We start from the raw sequence: 21,273 nt of genomic DNA on the forward strand, positions 1-21,273 counted from the left end.
TATAGTGAAACCTTGCCTAAAAACACACACATTAGTTATAAAGAGCTTCTATACATTTTATTAATTTTCCAAGAACTCTACTCTCCAAAGGTTCACGAGTCACTGCTGGACACTCTAGCAGACTCTGGGGACAGACATGATCAGTATGTTTCGTGACAAACACTTTGCACTAATCCTGATTTGAAAACACAGTAAGCTCCATTTTTAATATTTCTCTGAAGATGTTTAGCTTCTTTCGGAAGTGGGAAGCAGAAAGGGATACAATTACTGCACTAGGCAGCTGGGGGAAGAAAAGCTGCCACTGACTCTAATCACTTCCCCAAATCATGCCAAAGATAACAGAAGATGGGTTAGCTGTACATAAGCAAAATTACCTATTTACAATAATGACAACACACAATAAAATGAAAACTGTTTAATCACACAAACAACACAATAAAAAAGCATTAGAAGCATTACATAGTGCAAACACCCAGGTAACAGGGCTCTTAACTTAGTGGCACTGTAAAAAGTTACACAAGGACACACAGAAACATTTCCCTCTGGCCTGTTAGTGAGCTGCAGTTCTTCTCAGTTATTACCCCTCGTTTGCTACTGTGCTGGCAAGTTCCAGACTGGGAATGTCATGGAACCGCCTCTACACACCAGCAGAGCATCGTATGCCACCTACTCCAGTGTGTACAGGCAAGTTCCATCAGGACAAAATGTGCTGTCTAAATTTACATGTGCTTCTCAAAGCATCTGGAGCAACTCTTCCTAATCAAGAGCCTAGTGTCAAGCACAGGACAGGCGGTGAGCAGAGACTTAAAGCGAGCAACACAGGTTCTACTGAACAGGCAAGAAGGAGAACTACACTCACTTCCAGAACAGAAAGGATTCTCAGTATAAACTCAAAGCACAGAAGTCGACCAAAACTATTACCTTCCTCCATCTTCAAGGCAGTCAGCGTTTTTAAGGGTTGCTCCTCCATAGTCTCCACAACAAACTGAGGTAGAAATGGGTGGGTGGGTGTGTTGGCTTTACCGGTGAGAAAAACTGTAGCTTTCAACTTCCAGAGTAGGGCACGCTGCTGGCTAAGAAGGCGGAGAGCACTGCATCTCCTCCTGCTCTCTCCTAAGGGGGCAGTCCTTACTGAAAGGGGAGGGAAAACTATGGGCAGGAAGAGGGGGAAGATTGACCTCAAATGTCTTAGTGCTCAAGCAAGCCCACGCCCCACAAAGGAAGGCAGAAGACAGCTGCGCCCTCACAGCTCCTCCTCTGATGGACTCATGGTCTACTCTGTGACAAACACTGCTCAGGCCAGGCTGAAGAAGGACCCTACGTAAGTACACTGTACTTCTAAACACCCAGAGTAACAGACGGCCTCTGGCATAAAAGCAAAGTCCAAATGCAGCTAACTCAGAAATAGGAAAACAAAAGCAGCGGGAGGGAGGAAGAGAGACAGAAGGGAAATGTCTACACACATCAAAGTACTTGCTGTTTAAAAATACACAGCACCTTTGGGTAACAAATTAAATGCTCATATTGGTCCTCAAGTGTCACACACAATGCTCATCTTCAGCAGAGCATCTGCCAAGTTCTAAAGCCACTGAAGAACTACTTGCCCTCTTAGCTTATCTCTGACTCCTACTATGCTGTGCGCCTAGAGGGGACTGAAGGGGGCGCCTATGTAAAGACACATGAGCAGCAAAAGCAGCACCATGATGTGAGATCATTTTCTGTAACATCAGTTACATGGGCGTGGTGGCAGAAAGGCAGAGACAGGCAGATCTCTGTGAGTTTGGGGACAGCCTAATCATAAAGCAAGTTCTAGGTCAACCGAATAGCGAGACTCTGTCTCTGAAAACAAAACCAAACAAAACAAAAAAATAAAAATAAAATACCTACTGCTATCAAGGGAAGATCAGAAATAATTTACAATAAGAGTTTAACAATGCTACATTCACCAATAATGGGATTAATTGGGATTGCACATTACATCAAAAGATCTCAAAATGTCTACGAGACAGTCTTTCACAAGAGGGGAGAGCTGGCAGCTCCTCTAAAGAAAGCATATAGAATCTGCAAACCATAAATAATTGTCAACAGAAAGACCCAAGCTAGGCCTAGGGAGTCACTTGAACCAACCACCTGTCTCAGATACTCATTACCAGCTTGGCCGTAGAGGGCTCAACAGTTCCTCCCATAAGCTTAACCGCAACTATCTACTCATAAATCTAAGGAATCTGGTGACAGAAGCCCACGGTTCCCTACGGCAGTGCAAAATTCCACCCATCTGTAAACATTGTACACTTTACTTTTGGCACAGAGGACAGCTTCCAGGTTTCTTTGAAGTGCAGGTTCTAAACAGCTAGTTCTTTACCTTAAGACATTTTTAGCAAAGGTAGCATTAATCTAGATCATGTGCACATGCGTGAATGGTAAGAGCCATCAAAAAATAGTATTCTTTAGACTGAATCAACATTTGAGCTAAAGGGAAAATAACAGTCACAGTATCTAAAACCATGGAGGTTCACAGAATATCATGGAAATAGAACAAAACAGCCAAAGAGCTGGTCCAAAAGTGTCTTTCTTTCTAAAGAGAACTAAACAGGTAACATTGAGAACTGGGAATGTTCCCAATTTCTCAATCAACTTTTTAAAGGCCCCAACTTTACAAATGATCCTGGCTTTCAGAATAAATTCTTTCAAACCATGCAAAATAACACATACATCTAAATATACATAAATAATGAATACATATCCACACAGTCACAAATGCTTGGCGGTACAATGCTCTATTATACAATTTTGTGGCAGGTAAGAGGCTGGTCTGGCTGCTCTCTAATCTACCAGTTCCAGCCCTCAATCATAAATCTACTACATCCTAAATGGGCTAGGGAGGCAGCAACACCTGTGTGAAGCCTTGCTCTGAATTTCTCATCTGACACAGTAGTAAACAGAAGCACATCAATGATCATAAAGTCCCCTGTGAGGAACGCATTAACAGTGAGACCCTAGAGATGTTCCTAATTCCATCATCTCTGTTCTGCACTTTTGTCCAAGATAGCATAACAAAAACTAACTTAAATGATAAGCAAATCAAGAAATGTAGTCATTACATGCCTAGAATTCCAGCACTCAAGAGGCAAAAGCAGGAAGGTCACTGAAAGCTGAGGCCAGCCTGAGATACAGGGTAAAGCCCAGGCCAGTCACAGTAAAACGGCGAGACACTGCCCCAAAGATTAGGAGAAGCATTAAATGAAATTGACTACTATTTAATGTATCCTATTTTGAATGCAGTACTTGGAATTAAGCATCTTAATCACCCAATTCCCCCCAGAAGGTCCATGTCTAGGAAGTGACTAGAGTCCAGGGCTATACACAGCACATCTATTCTCAAATAGGGACTGTGACTGATGACATCGATGATTACCTCTAAGCTACTTTGTCTTACTGCCATGGAGATGTGGATATACAAGCCTGTTCTCAGTCCCTCAGAGACTGCACTGCACATCAAGCCCAGCAGGAGCCACAGGATTTTCAGCACAAGCAGAAGATCCATAATAGGAAGGACTTGACACCGAGGAAAGGCGAATCCTACTTAAGTTTGCTACAGCTAGTGAAATTATCAACTGGAAGCAGTGACAAGCCATGGCTAGGAGAAAGTTCCTTGGCTAACTGGTGGTTTGAATGAGAATGTTCCCCTACTCTCATGTTGGAGTACATGGTCCCCAGTTGAAGGAACTATTTGGAAAGGATTAGGAGATGTTGCTTTGTTGGGAGGTGTGTCATAAGGTGAAGGCTTTGAGGTCTCAAAAGTCCATGCCATTCCCTGGGCTCTCCCTCTGCCTATAGATCAAGATGTAAGATCTCGACTGCTCTATCATGAACTAAATCCCTTTGAAACCATAAACCCAATAAATGCTTTCTTGTCTATTCTGCCTTGGTCAAGGTGTTTTGTCATAGCAATTTTAGAGTAGCCAAGACACAGGAGCTGGTACCAGGAAGTGGGCCTTTGCTGTGAAAGACCTAACCACGTAGGTTTCTGGAGGAATGTGTAAGATTTTGGGACTCTGGACTAAGAAAGGGTTCAAGGTTGTAAGCAGAACGTGATGGGCCCAGCAGGAGCCTAGAAGACAGCAGGGCTGAGTATGTGATCTGTGGAAGTCTAGATCAATAGGCTGCAGGGAACAATTATTAACAACTGGCTAAAGACTTATTCTTGTTATGCTTTGGAAAAGAATGGCTACCTTCTACCCTTGTCCTAAGAATTTGCCTAAGCCTAAAGTGAAAAGTAATAGACTAACTTCTTTGATAGAGGAGATTTTCTGAAAGCCTAATACTGCCTCTGCAGCACAGTAATTAGTAATTCTTTTCATACAGGACTACAATTTAAAAAAAAAGAAAAGAAAAACCCTTGAAGGGCAGAACAGCAGGAAAGTTAATGTTGGAGCCAAGGCTTCTGCTCAGAGACAGTTAAGGAGAGGCCAGACAAAGAGAGGGACGGCCAGGATAAAGCCCTGCCCAGTTAAGCAGCCAACTTATGAAAAGAAAAAGGCCTAAGGAATTCTCTGCTCCTAAAGGCAACAGAACATGAACCCTGCTGGGAGTGATTCAAGGCCAGGCTCCGTCCCAACAAGGCCACAGAACAATGTCATCTGGCTTTACACTCAAGAAGGGTACATGAGTAGAGGGCTATGGAATCTTCCTCCACAGTTAAGGAGTCACTAAAAGTCACACAATGGGTTGCAGGGGAGTTTCTGCATGAAGCCCCGAGAGGTCACTGAGTGAAGCTGTGCAAGTGAAATCCAAGTTGCCCTGGAGCCTGTGAAAGTCAGAGGCATCAGATCCATGCGCTATCTGCTGGGGAGAGCTCTATACAAGAAATGGAACCAGACAAAATATGTTGCAGTCAACAAATCCAAACCTTTTGACACCAAACATGGAGTTATAGGACTTGTAATTTGCCCTGCTGGGTTTCAGTCTAGCTTTGGTCCAGTGTTTTCTCACTATTCCTGAAATAGAACTCTTCGGAATAGTAATGTATATTCTGTGTCACTGTATGTTAGAAATGTATAATTTGCTTTTTTGCTTTTTCAGAGGGTTACAATTATGAGACTGTCTTTGAGTTCAGCAGAGACTCTGACTTGACTTTTAAATTACGTCAAGAGTAAAAAAAAAAAAGACTATGAGGAGTTTTGAGGTTAGGCTAATTGCATTTGCAATGTAATATGGCCAAGAGCCTATGATGACTAGGGAGTGGAATGTGGTGGACTACATGAGAATATAAACCATAAGCTCATAAGTTTGAATACTTGGCCCCAGTTGGTAGGAACGGCAGACAAAAGTGCAACACTGGGGGCAGGCCCCGGGGTTTCCCAGGGCTCTCTTTCTGCATTCTACTTGCAGATCAAGATGTAAGTTCTCAGCTGCCCCTGCCATCATGGATTCTAACCCTCTCAAGGGCAAACCCAATTAAATGCTTTTATATTTTGCACTGGTGCTTTGTCACAGCAATTAAAGAGTAACTATGATAACTAATTCAGTGGGAATTTGGTAAAGTTGGCTCTACTGGTAGAGCTTAGGAAATACAGGGAATGTGGGGTCAATGCAAGAACATAAAGCTAACATAGCTCCTCTTAGTAGTGATTACAGGAGCCCCAGTGGTCCCAATCCAGCAGGGACATAATGACATAACAGTACTGGATACCACACAATTCCCCCTTTCTAACAGTAGAAAAGCCAAGACAAATGGATTGCCCTCAAGTTCAATAGTTCTAGGGACTTGGTCTTTAAAATGATGGATTCATGTCCCTGGGGAAACATCACGATGGCCCACATGGGTTCAGTAGACACAGAACAGTTATAAAGGATTCAGCTTAAAGATCTTCAGTTCATATATTGGTATTATACTAAATTGATGTGGTCTAAAATGACTAAGAAGAAATGAAGAGAACAATTGGTTTCCCTCCCTTTCACAGCTGCTACATTCCTTCTCTCCATTTGTTCAAGACCTGTCATAGGCCACTGCCTTAGAATGGGAACAACTCCAGAGCATAAAATACAAAACACCTAGCCAGCTTCTGAGAGACAAATGCAAAGTGTTAGCTACAAAGTCTGTACCTTTTCTTTTTAGAACTGATAACTAATAAGGATTTCAGATGAGCATGGTGGGACAGCCTATAAGCAGGGTTACACAGGTGGTGGAGACGGGGATCAGGAGTTTAAGGTCATCCTTGCATACACAACGAGTGACTGATCAGATCTGTTCTCTTCAGTGTTAGCCCTTGTATTATTTTTTAATAACTGCTTTAGACTTTGATGCTTCAAGAACATTGCATAACACCAGAGTAGAGAATAAATCAACTAACGGATTATCCTTGCAATAATTTGGAAGTGAATAAAAGAATGCATTGCTATGTTTGTATTGGTATTATTCCCTCCTGGGTTTATAATTTGGAAGGAGAACAAAGTATCTTCTCATTAATGAAACCCTCAAAACTGATCTAAAATTCCATATATGCTTATATAAATAAACACATGCAATGGGTCACATTTATAAAAGATGCTCAATACTGATCCTTTTAAGACTAAGGTCTCATTATATGGCCCAGACTGGCATCAAAATTGGTGATCTTCTGCCCCTGCCTCTAAGAATACTGATTTTTGATAAGTGACCTGGTCCTCCTAGTATATCTCTGCAACTAACTCAACTAGGCTATAAAAACTTTAATAACCAACTGAATCTCTTTCTTACAAGCAGGACATGAAGCCCCAGACTTCTTCAGTCTCCGGGCACACTGGAAACATGTAGTCAGATGGCTTGTCTTCCCATGAATGATGTTCCCATCCCGAGGCCTTTTTTCACATAAGCTACACGGCTTCAAGACATTCTGGAAGTCTTCCATACTTTCTGTTTCCGTTTTCTGCTCAGAAAAAATATCTGTTTGTTCTCTCGTGCTTGAGATTATCTCTTGGCTTTCAGAACTATGAGCCAAATCCAAAAATTCCACTGAGTTGCAAGGGTCGAACCTGGGCTTTTCCTCCTTTAAAACTCTATCTTTAGGCCTAACAACAGGAGCTGAAATAGTTCTCCTACAATCAGGGACATCAATTCCTTCATTGTCCTTCTTTTCAGGTATGGCAGTGATATTAGATGTAGAGAGTGAATGAGTTAGTTTAGAACAATCCGAATACCAATCCTTCCTCAAGGCCCAGCAACGAAAACAGTACCTCTTGCTTGGAGAATTAAACTTCTTGCATTCTGTGCACTGCCATTCATCCTACAAGAGGTTAAATGAAGCCAATTAAAACTATGGTAAAGAAAATGCTGAAACAAATATGTCTTCACTATCCCCACAACAAAAAAATAATAATTTTAAAAGAGGGGCCAAGTGGTGGTGAGGCAAGCCTTTAATCCCAGCACTTGGGAGGCAGAGATAGGCGGATTTCTGAGTTCGAGGCCAGCCTGGTCTACAGAGTGAGTTCCAGGACAGCCAGGGCTACACAGAGAAACCTTGTCTCGGAAAAAAAAAAACAAAACAAAAAACCAAAAAAAAAAAAGGGCCAAATTCACATTTCACTAAGTGTCAAAACATCCCATACCAGTGGCCCAACCTGAGACCTGAACAAATTTCATAGTCACAAAGAAGAAAATCTTTGCAAGAACAGTCTATATGATCTTAACCACTGGGTAGCGGCTAAGACCAGTACTGGTCTTCCAGAGGTCCTGAGTTCAGTTGCCAGCAACCACAAGGTGGCTCACAACCATCTGTAATGGAATCTGAAGTGCTGCTCTTCTGTCATGCAGGTGTACATAAAGATAGAACACTCATATACAATCAATCAATAAACAGACAAAACAGGTTAAAAAAAAAAAAGACAACACTACAGTTTAATGAAATCTAAATGCCTTGCTTACTTACAAGGTAATTTTCTGGAATTGCCTAGTTTTGACAGAACCAATGATTTGGTAACATGCAGACTGCATTTCTTTCATGATGTGGTAGTCTGAGTGAATATCTCCTCCAAGTCTCTAGCATTTGAATACTTAGTTCCTAGTTGGTGAACAATTAGGAGTTATGGCCTGTGTTAGTTTGAGTTGAGTGAGAATGGCCCCCAAAGGTTCACAGATTTGAATGCTTGGTTACTAGGGAGAAAGAATTAGGAGGCTTAGCCTTGTTGGAGGAAATATGTTATGTCACTGTGGGTGGGCTTTGAGGTTTTCAAAAGTCCAAGTCAGGTCCTGCTGCCTGAGATCCAGGTCTAAACTCTTAATTACTTCTCTAGCACCACATCTGCCTGCATGCCACCCTGCTCCCTGCTGTGTTGAGAATGAACAAAACCTCTGAAACTATAAGCAAACCTCAATTAAATGCTTTCTTGATAAGAGTTGTCTTGGCCATGGTGTCTCTTCAGAGCAATACAACAGTGACTAAGACATGGCCTTATTGGAAGAGGTGTAACTGGGAGCCAGCCTAAGGTTTCAAAAGCCTCCCTGCCTCCCCAGTGAGCTTTCTGCTTCTCGCTTGAAGCTTATTATGTGAGAAAGCCAGTGTGCCCTCATTGTGCTATCACAGGCTATAACCATCTACAATTGTAGGTGTAATTAAATGCTTTCTTTCTAAGTTGCCTTGGTCATGGTGTTTTATGAGAACAATAGAAAAATAACGGATGCACAGAACTAAAGACCAAGCACTACAAGTGCACAGGTCATAACTCAACTGTCTAGAATGAGAGAGAGACAAGAGACATAGAGCATTTTTTAAACCACGACACTCACCAGTTTAAGACCCTTCAATCTTGTCTGAAATACTATATAAGTACTCAAAAGGCAATTATAATAATTTGGAACTCATAATTGATAGTTTGCTAGTTTAATTGCCATCACTTTTTTTTATAATACATAATAGGGCTTATTAAGTCTAATGGCATCTTTTTGATAACATACTGTCTATTTGCTTAACAGCTTTTCTGTGCCCAAGTGCCAAAGAAGTCTGGTTAAGATGAGAATATTTATCCAGCTATTTGTATCATGGTCAAGAACATTTATCAGACCAATTGTGGTCCACTTATCTTTGCCAAGAATTCCCACAACAGTCAATAGCAGCAGGGATGGACAGAGGATAAGAATCTACACCAGGGACAACCTAGAGTTCTGTCCCAAACATGTGAAATAACCTTTTTATTGAATTCCTATCATCTGTTTCCATAGTGAGTAATCTACAGAGGAAACTTGATTTAAAAAAAAATGGGGGAAAAAAACCCTCTAAGTATATACCTGGGTTTAGATTTGTCACTTGGTAACAAACTTCAGATCTATTACCTAAAAGTTGAATTATCAACTCTTCTTCAGTAACCCTCCGTTTATATTAACTGTATGGAAACTAAGCTTGTTTCACGTGAAGTGGGTTTTGTTGTTGTTGTTGTTTGGTATTTCTACAGGGTCTCTGTGGAGCTCTGGCAATCATAAACTTGTTCTATCGAACAGGCTAACCTAGAACTCAAAAACCTGCTTCTGCTCCCCGAGTGCACCTCCACTGGCCAACTCATTTGCATTTTTAACAGACAGATGCTGGTAAACTGTTTTTCTACATTAATTTATAGATGTGTCCTTAGGTAAGAAAGCTGTTCAAGTAGGGAAAGTAACAGAGGACTATTCTGAACAACTCCACATCAATCCTGCTGGATAACCAAAGAATTTGGGTCGTTCTTACACTGTGTACATTGTGGGTCCAAGAATCAAACCCAAATGGTTCGGTTAAGGTTTGGCTGCAAGCACCTTTGCCTGCTGAGCCACGTGTGGACCACAGCATGCTCGTGGAGGTCAGAGGGGAACTTCAAGTCTGGGTTTCACCTTATGCCTTGTTTGAGACAAGGTCCCTGTCGTTTGCTATTGCATGTGACAGGCTGGTTGGCCTATAAGCCTCCAGGAATTCTTCTGTCTCCACCTTCTTTGTTGCTACAGGAGCACTGGGATTACAGGCATGTTCTCCCAAGCCTGCTTTCCATGGGTTCTGGGATTCAAAAAGTTTCTCACACTTCACACCAAGTGTTTCCCTATCAAAGCAGCCCCCCCCACCCCCTGCCCTGTCCAAAGTTTTGTTACAAGAACAGAGATATTGATCATCTTTTTCCAAAGCAGAAAAGATATTAGATCAAATTATTCTTTTATCTTCTCAAATTTCAATTAAAAACTTCTGAATAAGATGAAATGTAAAGAACCCAACACATCTTAGTGTTAGGAAAAGCAGCCAAAAACAGGAAAAAATGACATTCTCTGGCGCACAGGAACTAGGATTCAGCTAAAAATTGGCCACAGCAAAACAGTTCTTACCTCAGAAGTAATTTCCACATCAGTATCATCACTTAAGGACTTGCAGTCCTCAAGATCATCATCTTTTTCCACTTCAACTATCTGTGAAGGAAAAGAGACCTCATTAGAAATGCTAACCTGCTTTACTTGAGACTAGCAATCTGAAAGCAAAAGTGATAAATAGCTTCAATATAAAACTCACTCCATCCCACATCACTACCATTTAAAAAGGAGAGAATATAAATGGGAGACCTTGATCCTACAGATATATGGCTGACATTTTAGTAGCACAAATGACCAAAAATCAGCCATAGGGTTACCAAATACCTTCTATATTCAGAAAGAGGTGGCCAAATTCATAGCTTCAAAGAAAATAAATGACAGAAGTATAAAAGCAGCAATTCCTTTTTTGGTCTTGTCTTTTTTTTTTCTTTTTTCTTTTTTCTTTTTTTTTTTTTTTTTGGCTTTTTCGAGACAGGGTTTTTCTGTGTGGTCCTGGCTGTCCTGGAACTCACTCTGTAGACCAGGCTGGCCTCGAACTCAGAAATTCGCCTGCCTCTGCCTCCCAAGTGCTGGGATTACAGGCATGCACCACCATGCCCATCTTAAAAGCAGCAATTCCTATGCAGGAAATTTTATCTTGTGCATGGGGGTCACAGGGAATGAAATAGAGCACTTTACAGCTTGACTTTCATATTCAAGAAGAAAGCTCCGTGACAGTCTGGTCACCTTACAAAGGCCTGCACACAGACCAGGATCCAGAGCTGTGAGCTAGTCACACCTTTAATCCCAGCTATGTGACAATCTGGCTGCCTGACGAAAAGAAAACCTGCTCACAGACTAGGAACCAGAGCTGTGTGCTAGGCACACCTTTAATCCAGCAGACAGGAGGCAGAAGCAGACACATCTCTGTGAGTTCCAGACCAGTCTGGTATAATGGTGGGATCCTGCCTCAAAAGGAGAAGAGTAGGAGGGGAGAGGTGGGAAGAGAGGAGAGGAGAGGAGGGGAGGGGAGGGGAGGGAAGAAAGAAGGTCTAGAACATAGTCCAGTAATCTCAAACATTTTGTAGGCAAAGGCCTACAACTGCCAACAGTGCAGGGTCTACTTACTTAGTCTGCATATTGGGTTCTGGATCAAATTAAGAGATACAGAACATTCTTCTTTCTCAAGAAATAATTAACTAGGCATGGTAGCACAGGCCTGTAATTTGTATATTAAGAGGCAAAGGCAGGGGGATCTCTGTGAGTCCTGGGCTAGCCAGAGCTACATGGAAAAACTCTGATTTTCTCTCAAAGTTCAAGGGTTTTTTTTTTTTTTTTTTTTTCCCCCCCGAGACAGGGTTTCTCTGTGTAGCTCTGGCTGTCCTGGAACTCACTCTGTAGACCAGGCTGGCCTTGAACTCAGAAATCCACCTGCCTCTGCCTCCCAAGTGCTGGGATTACAGGCATGCGCCACCACTGCCCAGCTAAATTCAAGTATTTTAAGGCCCATTCTTTTATATAAAAATGTCCGAATTGTCACCTTCATAATAGTCACTAATATTCCTGCCCATGTTATTTATAATTGGTTTAGAGAATCTAACACACATTTATAGCAAACAACACAAATACCTATGAAAACCTTCTATCTTTATCTTCTGCTACATTTATTCAATGGCTTGTTTTTTTAATTTATTTTTATTCTATGTGTATTAGTGTTTTGCCTGTATGTATGTCTGCGTAAGGTGTCAAATCCTTGAGTTACTGACAGTTATAAGCTGCCACGTGGGTACTGGGATTTGAACCTGGCCCTATGAAATAGCAACTAGTGTTCTTAACCACTGAGCCATCTCTCTAGCCCCTCAGTGTCTTTTTTTAAAGATCTCTTTTCAGTTAGTGTACAAAAATAATGAGTATTATATGACATTTTCATACATAATCAATGGATATTACCGAAGTTTGTCTCTGCACTAAGCACTAGCTCTGCTGCCCAATCCTTCTGACACCCAAGCTGCTACTTTAATTATATGCTCATACCATGATACCTTTTTAAAGTTTTTTTTTAAGACAAGATTTCTCTGTATGGCCATGGCTGTCCTGGAACTAGCTCTGTAGAACAGGCTGTCCGCAACTCAGAGATCCACCCACCTACCTCTGCCCCCTGTCCCAGTGCTGGAATTAATGGTATGTACCACCATAACTCGCTCTAATTTATTTAAATTATCTGTATGCATGTGGCTTTAAGCATGCGAACAGTGTCCAAGGAGACCCAAAAGAGAACATTAGATCCCCTGGATCTAGAGTCAGAAGCAGTGAGCCACCAGGCATGGGTATGAGAAACTGGACTCAAGCACTTGGAGAAAGCAAGGAAGCTCCAGCTCCTACCCCTACCTACCCCAGCTCCTACCCCCTACCTACCCCAGCTCCTACCCCTACCTACCCCAGCTCCTACCCCTACCTACCCCAGCTCCTACCCCCTACCTACCCCAGCTCCTACCTCTACCTACCCCAGCTCCTACCTCTACCTACCCCAGCTCCTACCCCCTACCTACCCCAGCTCCTACCCCTACCTACCCCAGCTCCTACCCCTACCTACCCCAGCTCCTACCTCTACCTACCCCAGTTCCTACCCCCTACCTACCCCAGCTCCTACCCCTACCTACCCCAGCTCCTACCCCTACCTACCCCAGCTCCTACCCCCTACCTACCCCAACTCCTACCTCTACCTACCCCAGCTCCTACCCCCTACCTACCCCAGCTCCTACCCCAGTTCCCTTTTTAATACAGGAGGAAATCATACTAACTTTAAAATAAATAGGGTTTAAAAATTAGCCTTTTCCAATTTTGTTATGAAGTGGTTACAAAGCTACCAAAGTTTTTTAAATACAAGTATTCTTTTTTCCTGTAACAGAAACTGTTAAGACCATTTATAGTTTTGCCTTTTAAGCAAAAGTTTCTAAAAGAAACACTCCACAAAGAGTACACTGGAGAGGCAACATGTCCCTAACATAGCAAGAACTTCTCCATGAATATTGGCTCATTTCTGAGGCAGCTTTGTCTAACAGTTTAAATCTTAAAACTGAGTGTAGAGAAATACTAAAGACCTGATGATGATTCCAGAACACAGATACAGAGTGAGAATGCAGGAACATACCTTCTTGTCACTTGTTTTCCCTACTTCACTTGCTTGCTCAGAATTAGCAGCTTCAACTTTTATTTCAACACCTAATTGCTCTGACACGGTCTCATTTAAAAACCACAAATCGTCCGTAGTGTCTGAAACAATGGCAGTACCTATATCCTAACAAAGAAAAACAAATGTGAGCTTTGTACCTGATGACTTATGAGAGATGCTGAGTCAACCTAACGCCATCAGAGAACACCGTGCCTCTCAATAGACATGTCTTCATTCAGCAGAAAAATGGATAGATGTGAGGATATCTGACAAGCAATTTTTTAACAGTAAAAGAGATACAAAATACAAGAAATGGTATAAAAAGAACTTAACAGTTGTTCTATTAAACAGAATGCATTCTACAGTCATCTCCATAAGTGAAAATCTAGAAAAGTTCTGTGCTTTCTGACATATCCTCCCGTTTAATATCAATGACTGCTTTCCAGAGACACACTGATGGCAATCCCATTCTTCCAACAAGACACTTTTGTGTTTCTTTTTGAAAAATAGTTTCACCAGGCAGTGGTGGCGCAGGCCTTTAATCCCAGCACTTGGGAGGCAGAGGCAGGCAGATTTCTGAGTTCGAGGCCAGCCTGGTCTACACGGTGAGTTTCAGGACAGCCGGGGCTATACAAAGAAACCCTGGAAAAGAAAAAACAAAAAAGAAGAAAGAAAGAAAAACAATTTTATTATGCAGTCCTGGTGAGCCTGAAATTCACTAAAGACTGTATTCAAACTCAACATCCTCTTGCCCCGACCTCTAAGTGCAGAGTCTATCTATACACATGCACCACCACACACAACTGTTTTCTGAAGCTTTCAACAGCATCCAACATATACAAACTTAACTTACTGCATTCACCTGTACACTTGTTTTTTAAGACTTATTTTTTATTCTAAGTGTACAAGTGTTCTGCTGCATACAGAGTCCACAAAGGCCAGAAAAGAGCGTCCTCTGGACTGACCTGCTGTGAGCCACTAAGTGGATGCTAAGAAGAGAGAGCGCTTAGGTCCTCTGTAAGAACAGTAAGTATTCTTAGCCTCTGAAGTATCCCATTAGCCATATGATATTTTACAGAACTTTGTACTCTATTTTATTCAAGATTTATTTATTTATTGTATATGAGTATTCTACCTGTATGTACACCTACGTGTCAGAAGAGAGCATCAGATCCCATTATTAATGGTTGTGAGCCACCATGTGGTTGCTGGGAACTGAATTCAGGACCTCTGGAAGAGCAGCCTATATGTTCTTCACCACTGAGCCATCTCTCTAGCCCTGCTTTGCTACTGTTATTACCAGATACTGCTAGTAACCAGTTACTACCCTAGGTACTGTAAGCAATCAATGAAAAAGCTCTGGTCTTACATTTTATTGAGTAAATGAACAATAAATATAAATATAAAACCTAAGGTGGCAAGTGCAATTGAGACTATTAAGATAAAGCAAGAAAACAAACAACAAATGATGAAAGGAATGTATATACACTGCTGGAAGGAAAATAAACTAAACTATGTGTGTGCATGCATATACACACACACACAGACATACACATACACAACTAATGTAGTTGCTATGGACATCAGTATGGTTTTACATAAAACTTTTCTATTCCAGTACATACTCAAAGACTCTAGGCCCTACCACATACATACTTGCACATCTATATTTACGGATGTACTTTTCCCGAAAGCTAAGAAATGGACCTATCCTAGAAGTTTGTCAACAGATGAATGGATAAAGAAAGTATAGTACAGAGACAACAGGACCTTATTCAGCCATAAGTAACAGATGGCATTTTGAGGCATTGTGTTAAGTGAAATAAACCAGGCTCAGAAAGACATATACTAAATTGGGGAGGGAAGGGGGATCGTGGTGGGGCTCTCCTGAAACTACCAAGGAACAATAGAGATGGTCATTGAATACATGTGACATGAAAGCAAATGGAAGGGATTACTGGGGAAGGGGAAAGGAGAAGGGGACAACCAGACATAGGAAGGGAGTGGAGATGAAAGACCACTAAGAATGATATACACACCCTCCAAATCCAGTGAGTAAAGTCCATATAACTCAGAGACAGGAGCAGCAAATGCAAGCACAGGTCTTACACAGGTCCACAGCAGGTCTTCCATACATATATCATAATTTTCTAGTTTAGTATTTTTATGGGATTCCCGAGTATGTGAACAAAAAGGCCTGTAATTCTTGTGTTCTTGGGCCCTTTTCCTTCTGTTGGTTTGCCCTGCCTAACTTCAATGTGATGATTTCTATCTTACTATATTTTACTAAAAAAATGTAAATAAGCCAGGTGGTAGAGGCACATGCCTTTGATCCTAGCATTTGGGAAGCAGAATCAAGTGTATCTTATCAGCCTGAATAAGTCTACAGAATAAGTTCTAAGGCTACACCACGTATCAAAAAACAAAAACAAAAACAAAACAAACAAAATATATATGAATGAAATTACTAGTTATTTCTGACACAGTCACATATACATACAGGCAAAACACCAATGCACATAAAATAAAAAATAAATTTTAAAAAAGTTGATTCACGTTTGCCAGGGGTGGTGGCACACACCTGTAATCCTAGCACTCTGTGAGGCAGAGGCAGGCAGGTTTCTGAGTTCGAGGCCAGCCTGGTCTACAGAATGAGTTCCAGGACAGCCAGAGCTACACAGAGAAACCCTGTCTCGAAAAAAACCAAAACCAAAACAAAACAAAACAAAAAAAAAGTTGATTCACATTCTGAGTGTCCAGCTTGCTTTTTATAATTAAAAGCATTTTTGTTATTAAATAAATGTCTTTTTTATTCAAAAGAAAAAGAACGATAAATGAAAATGACATAATGAAACCCATTATTTTTATATATTATTTTTTAATGCACATATTTTTTTTTTAATTTTTTTTTGCACATATTTTTTTAAAGACTTATTTATTATTATATGTAAATACACTGTAGCTGTCTTCAGACACACCAGAAGAGGGCTTCAGCTCTCATTACAGATGGTTGTGAGCCACCATGTGGTTGCTGGGATTCGAACTCAGGACCTTCGGGAGAGCAGTCAGTATTCTCAACCACTGAGCCATCTCACCAGCCCCATGCACATATTTTTTTATTCACTTTATTCACAGCCTCCACTCTCTCCTCTCTTCCCAGTCCCACCCTTACAAATCCTTTTCCCCATTGCCCCCCTCCCCCTGGGTACCACCCCACCCTGGGACATCTAGGTTTAGGAGGACTAGGCACATCCTCTCCCACTAAGGCCCAACCAGGCAGTCCAGGTAGGGAGGAGGAGGATCTAATAGCAGAGAACAGAGACTGAGACAGCCCCCACCCAACTCCACTTGTTCGGGGAATTTTTTTTTTTTTAAATATATATATGAGTTACACTGTCGCTGTCTTCAGACACACAGAAGAGGTCATCTGATTCCATTACAGATGGCTGTGAGCCACTGTGTGGCACTCTGAAAGAGCAGCCAGTGCTTTTAACCAGTGAGCCATCTCATCAGCATGGGAATTTATTTATTTTTAATGGTGTTCTGCCTGCATGTACATCTATATGAAGGTGTCAGGTCCCTGGGAACTGGAATTACAGAGAGTTGTGAGCTGACATACGGGTTCAGGGAAATGAACACAGGTCCTTTGGAAATTTGGCCAGTGCTCTTAATTGCTGAGCCATCTCTCTAGGCCCCTTTACATACTAACTTTTAAACATTTTAAAAAGACTTAAAGGAACAGGTTAGCTGGAGAGGAGGGAATTTTGAGGTTGGTCTTACAGGTTTACTACTTAGGAGTGGGCATCTAAAAGTAGGAAATAGATCCCTATGGAATCAAGCAACATAGTAATCTTAGAACCAGTTATGATGACCTCTAAGAAGTTACATTCACATTCAAAATCACAAAAAGGAAAGATAGAAATTTGAGGGGAATGTTACACAAAGCAGAAAACAAATTTAAGTTGCCTCAGGAAGGAATGAATTCTGAGCTATAGGATTGCAAAGCCTGTGCATCTAGAACTCAGGCAGTGAACAATGAAGACTGGTTAGTACAAGCTACAGACAAGCTACAGCTATGGGAAGGAGTCTAGAGCTTATTCTACTTGTTTTTTGATCCCACTGAAGAATTATAAACATGACAGTAAAAAGCAAGTTAATCATTTAAAAACATGTACTGTTGGGAGCTGGAGAGATGGCTCAGTGGTTAAGACCACTGGCTGCTCTTCCAGAAATCCTGAGCTCAATTCCCAGCAGTCACATGGTGGCTCACAACCATCTGTAATGGGATCTGATGCCCTCTACACACAGGTGTACATGCAGATAGAGCACTTATACACATGAAATTTAAAAAAATAATAAAAAAAATTTTTAAAAAACCTCTTGCCCAGCACTCAGGATGCAAAGGCAGGCAGAGCTCCCTGAGTTGGAGACCAGACCTGGAACCTACACGGAGAGTTCCAGGACAGAAACAGGCAGGCCTATCTACATAGACAGCAACAGACCACCAACAATAAAATGTACCTCTGGGGAGAAATTCATCAGTGGTGTGACCTAGAGGACAAGAACCATATAATACCAACTTAGCAGGCAAAATGTGCCCACAGGTGCAATAATGGTCTGTTATGGAGATAACCAACCACTTCCTGATTAAATATGAGGACCACTCCACAGGAGGGACTTCGTGCCTGGTTCTGAAACCCAAGATTGGAGAAATAAATAGTTCAGTGGTTAAGAATATCAGGTTTAGTTCCCAGATAGCAGCTCACAACCATCTGTAGAACTCTTTTTTTTTTTGGGGGGGGGGGGAGGGGAATATTTTGTGTAGCCCTGGCTGTCCTGGAACTCACTCTGTAGACCAGGCTGGCCTAAAACTCAGAAATCCGCCTGCCTCTGCCTCCCAAGTGCTGGGATTAAAGGCATGCGCCGCCACCACCCGGCTGTTCTAAGAGATCTTAGAACCCTCTTGCTGGCTTCTGAGGATACCTGCACAGGCAGTACACACACATATATTCAGATGCTCATGTGCATATTCATGCACAAAAATAATTTAAAAAATTAAAAATATTAAAATCAAGAAATAATAGCTGCGGTGTGAAACTGCTCAAATACCTACATGAAAAACAGCAATGGTGCCAGGCAGGGGGGATGCACACCTTTAATCCCAGCACTGGGGAGGAAGAGACAAGTACATCTCTGAGCTCCATGCCAGACTGGTCTGAATCTATATGACAGAGAAGGAAGTCAGCATATCCTGTAGTTTGGCTAAAATTATTAAGTAGAAGGAAAAGAAAGGGAAGGAGTGTTGGTTAAAAAACATCAATTTCATGTTCCAGGTCAGAATCTGTAACAGTGAACATAACCTTTGCAGGGGTTCAATGAGGAATTTAGGAAAGTCAGGACTACATCTGAGCATATATACATACAGATGGAACAAACCAGTGACAACTCTTAACTACAGTCAGAGTAAAAGAACAAAACAACACAAAGTAAAACCAGCTCCCCTCAGATGTGACTTTTACCTGATTTGTCTGTAAATCAGTTGAGCCATTACTTCTAGGTATATAGTTGTTTCTCAAATTCCCAAGAAACCACCAAGGCAGGCCGGCAACATCCCACTCCTCAAACTCAAGGTCAAGCTTAGATGTCTCATCTTGAGATAGATGTTCTATCAAGTCTTCATCTACAGAAACCAAATGAAAATGACTGTAGGTAATACAGAACCAAGATTTTTCTCAGAATACTTAACAATCTTTGTAAAATAAGTAAAAAGAATCTCCTGTTCTCAGTAAGAAGGAAACAAAAATCAAACACCTTAATGGGAGGGCTCAACCCTCCCATTTAGGTTTCATTAGTAAGCAGGAACACTATGAACAGAAGATTACTTCAGGACACAAAACGCTAAAAGCATCTAAATGTGCTATTCTAAAAGGAGTTCAAAATGGCCATTTCCTGCATTTTAACCATTCCCCACCCTATAATAAGTAATGATAATGATTTAGAGCTAGGCACAGAAGTATATACCTGCCTTTAATCCCAGCACATAGCACATTCCAGGCTAGCTAGAAATATATACTTGAGACCCCGTCTCAAAAACAATATCATTACAATGACTTACTCTAATATATGCTTTGATAATAGCTTAGCCACTAGATTGCAAATGGCCATAACATAATAGCCCAACCCCTAAGGTCAAAGCAGGAAGGTATAGATCCTACTGTGGAGTCAAAGTTTGTAGAAGTCTTACTGGTGCCACATATTTGGGATAGTTATCAATAATGCATGTTTTGTTAGGTAACAACCACTATCAACAGAGAACTGTCCAAATAAGCACATGTATGTGTCTTTCTGGATCAAGGGCTCCTTGAGAAAACAGTACCTAAAAGTCCCACAGATAACAAGGCCCCACCCCATACTTTAAGTAAAGACAGTTAATAAGCTCCTCTTGCTGTTATATGTAAATCTTTTCCTTCACATTTACTAGTCCTTTTTGTAGTACTTTCCCATTTCCCTACTTTCTACCTCTTCCCAATGCATTGGACCTAGTGATGGCAATCACAAAAGAATAAATATGTCCAGGCATATATGATCCAAAGATTTCTGCAACCAACTGGTCCCTGGCTGAGCACAGCTTAACTAATTACATCCTGCTATTATCATAGACATATTTGTGGCCAGAAAAACTTCAATTACATTTTTTTTTGGTTTTTTTTTTTTTTTTGATTTGGTTTTTTTGGAGACAGGGTTTCTCTGTGTAGCCCTGGCTGTCCTGGAACTCACTCTGTAGACCAGGCTGGTCTCGAACTCAGAAATCTGCCTGCCTCTGCCTCCCAGAGTGCTGGGATTACAGATGTGCACCACCACTACCCGACTTCAATTACATTTTTTTAAAGATTTATTATATGTGAGTACACTGTAGCTGTCTTCAGACACTCCAGAAGAGTGCATCAGATCTCGTTACAGATGGTTGTGAGCCACCATGTGGTTGCTGGGATTTGAACTCAGGACCTTCAGAAGAGCAGACAGAAACTCAAAACACTGAAAGCAAACGTGAACAGACAGCATTCTCTCAAGCTCGCTGGCTCATAAAGGTCCTGTACTACCCACTATCCGAAGCTGCTGAAGAATACCTACAATCTAGACAAATGCCATGTCTACAAGCACAAATAAAGGAGAGAAGAAAGGGGGAGGGGAGGTCTTAATCCAAAGTGTACCTGCTCTGGAGTCTCCGCATTTGAGTCGTGAGGTAGGCAGTGTGTGAGTATCATCTTCATCGGTTCTTTTTCTGGGATTGGAGCATTCTGTTGCACCGTGCTGAAAGGGAAGGATGTCTGTTAGTCCAGCTGAAATGACAGAGACCAGGGGATGTAGCAGTTCCATTCTGGCTCACCAGTTAATGTGCAACACAATGGGTTATGCACAGGAAAGAGAGCTCTGCAGTTGACAAGAATCCTCAAGAAAAGCAGCACACACCTCTCGACACCACCAGCAGAGGAGAGAATCCCAAACTTGGGGAAGGGGAATAACTTCTGTACAAAGGACATAAATACACACTTGAAAAACAGGTTGTCTGCATAGCCTACTTCCTATTAGGCATAATTCAGAAAGCAAGTGACACCCTCATCATATTTCATGATCTTAAAAGTTTCCCCACACTTGAAGAAACTTTAGGATATGCCATGACATAACCTTAATCTTAACTGCAACGAGCCTACTACAGTCTAATACAGCAATGCCTCAAACACTCAAATATATACCATCTGAAACACGAACTCTGGAACACACTCGTACACACGCATATGCGTGCACGCACACACACACACAG

General features: G+C 41.5%; 1 protein-coding gene across 8 annotated transcripts in view; it reads right to left on the reverse strand.

The window, feature by feature from the left end:
- Positions 1-400: 400 nt before the first annotated feature.
- The window catches only part of Mdm4 (MDM4 regulator of p53), a 42,349-nt gene continuing 21,476 nt past the window's right edge, over positions 401-21,273 (reverse strand). For 6 of the 8 annotated variants that reach the window (XM_052201153.1, XM_052201152.1, XM_052201149.1 and 3 more), the window contains 5 exons: positions 20,663-20,762; positions 18,971-19,131; positions 13,431-13,577; positions 10,319-10,399; positions 401-7,265 (listed from right to left, as the gene is read on the reverse strand). In XM_052201153.1, coding sequence (XP_052057113.1) covers positions 6,696-7,265; positions 10,319-10,399; positions 13,431-13,577; positions 18,971-19,131; positions 20,663-20,762 — 1,059 coding nt within the window. In that variant the 3' untranslated portion in view covers positions 401-6,695. The remainder of the gene's footprint in view (positions 7,266-10,318; positions 10,400-13,430; positions 13,578-18,970; positions 19,132-20,662; positions 20,763-21,273) is intronic. The other 2 variants (XM_052201155.1, XM_052201154.1) reach the window with 1 other exon arrangement.

This window comes from Apodemus sylvaticus, chromosome 12, assembly GCF_947179515.1.
Source record: "Apodemus sylvaticus chromosome 12, mApoSyl1.1, whole genome shotgun sequence".
Classification (NCBI taxonomy): Eukaryota; Metazoa; Chordata; class Mammalia; order Rodentia; family Muridae; genus Apodemus; species Apodemus sylvaticus.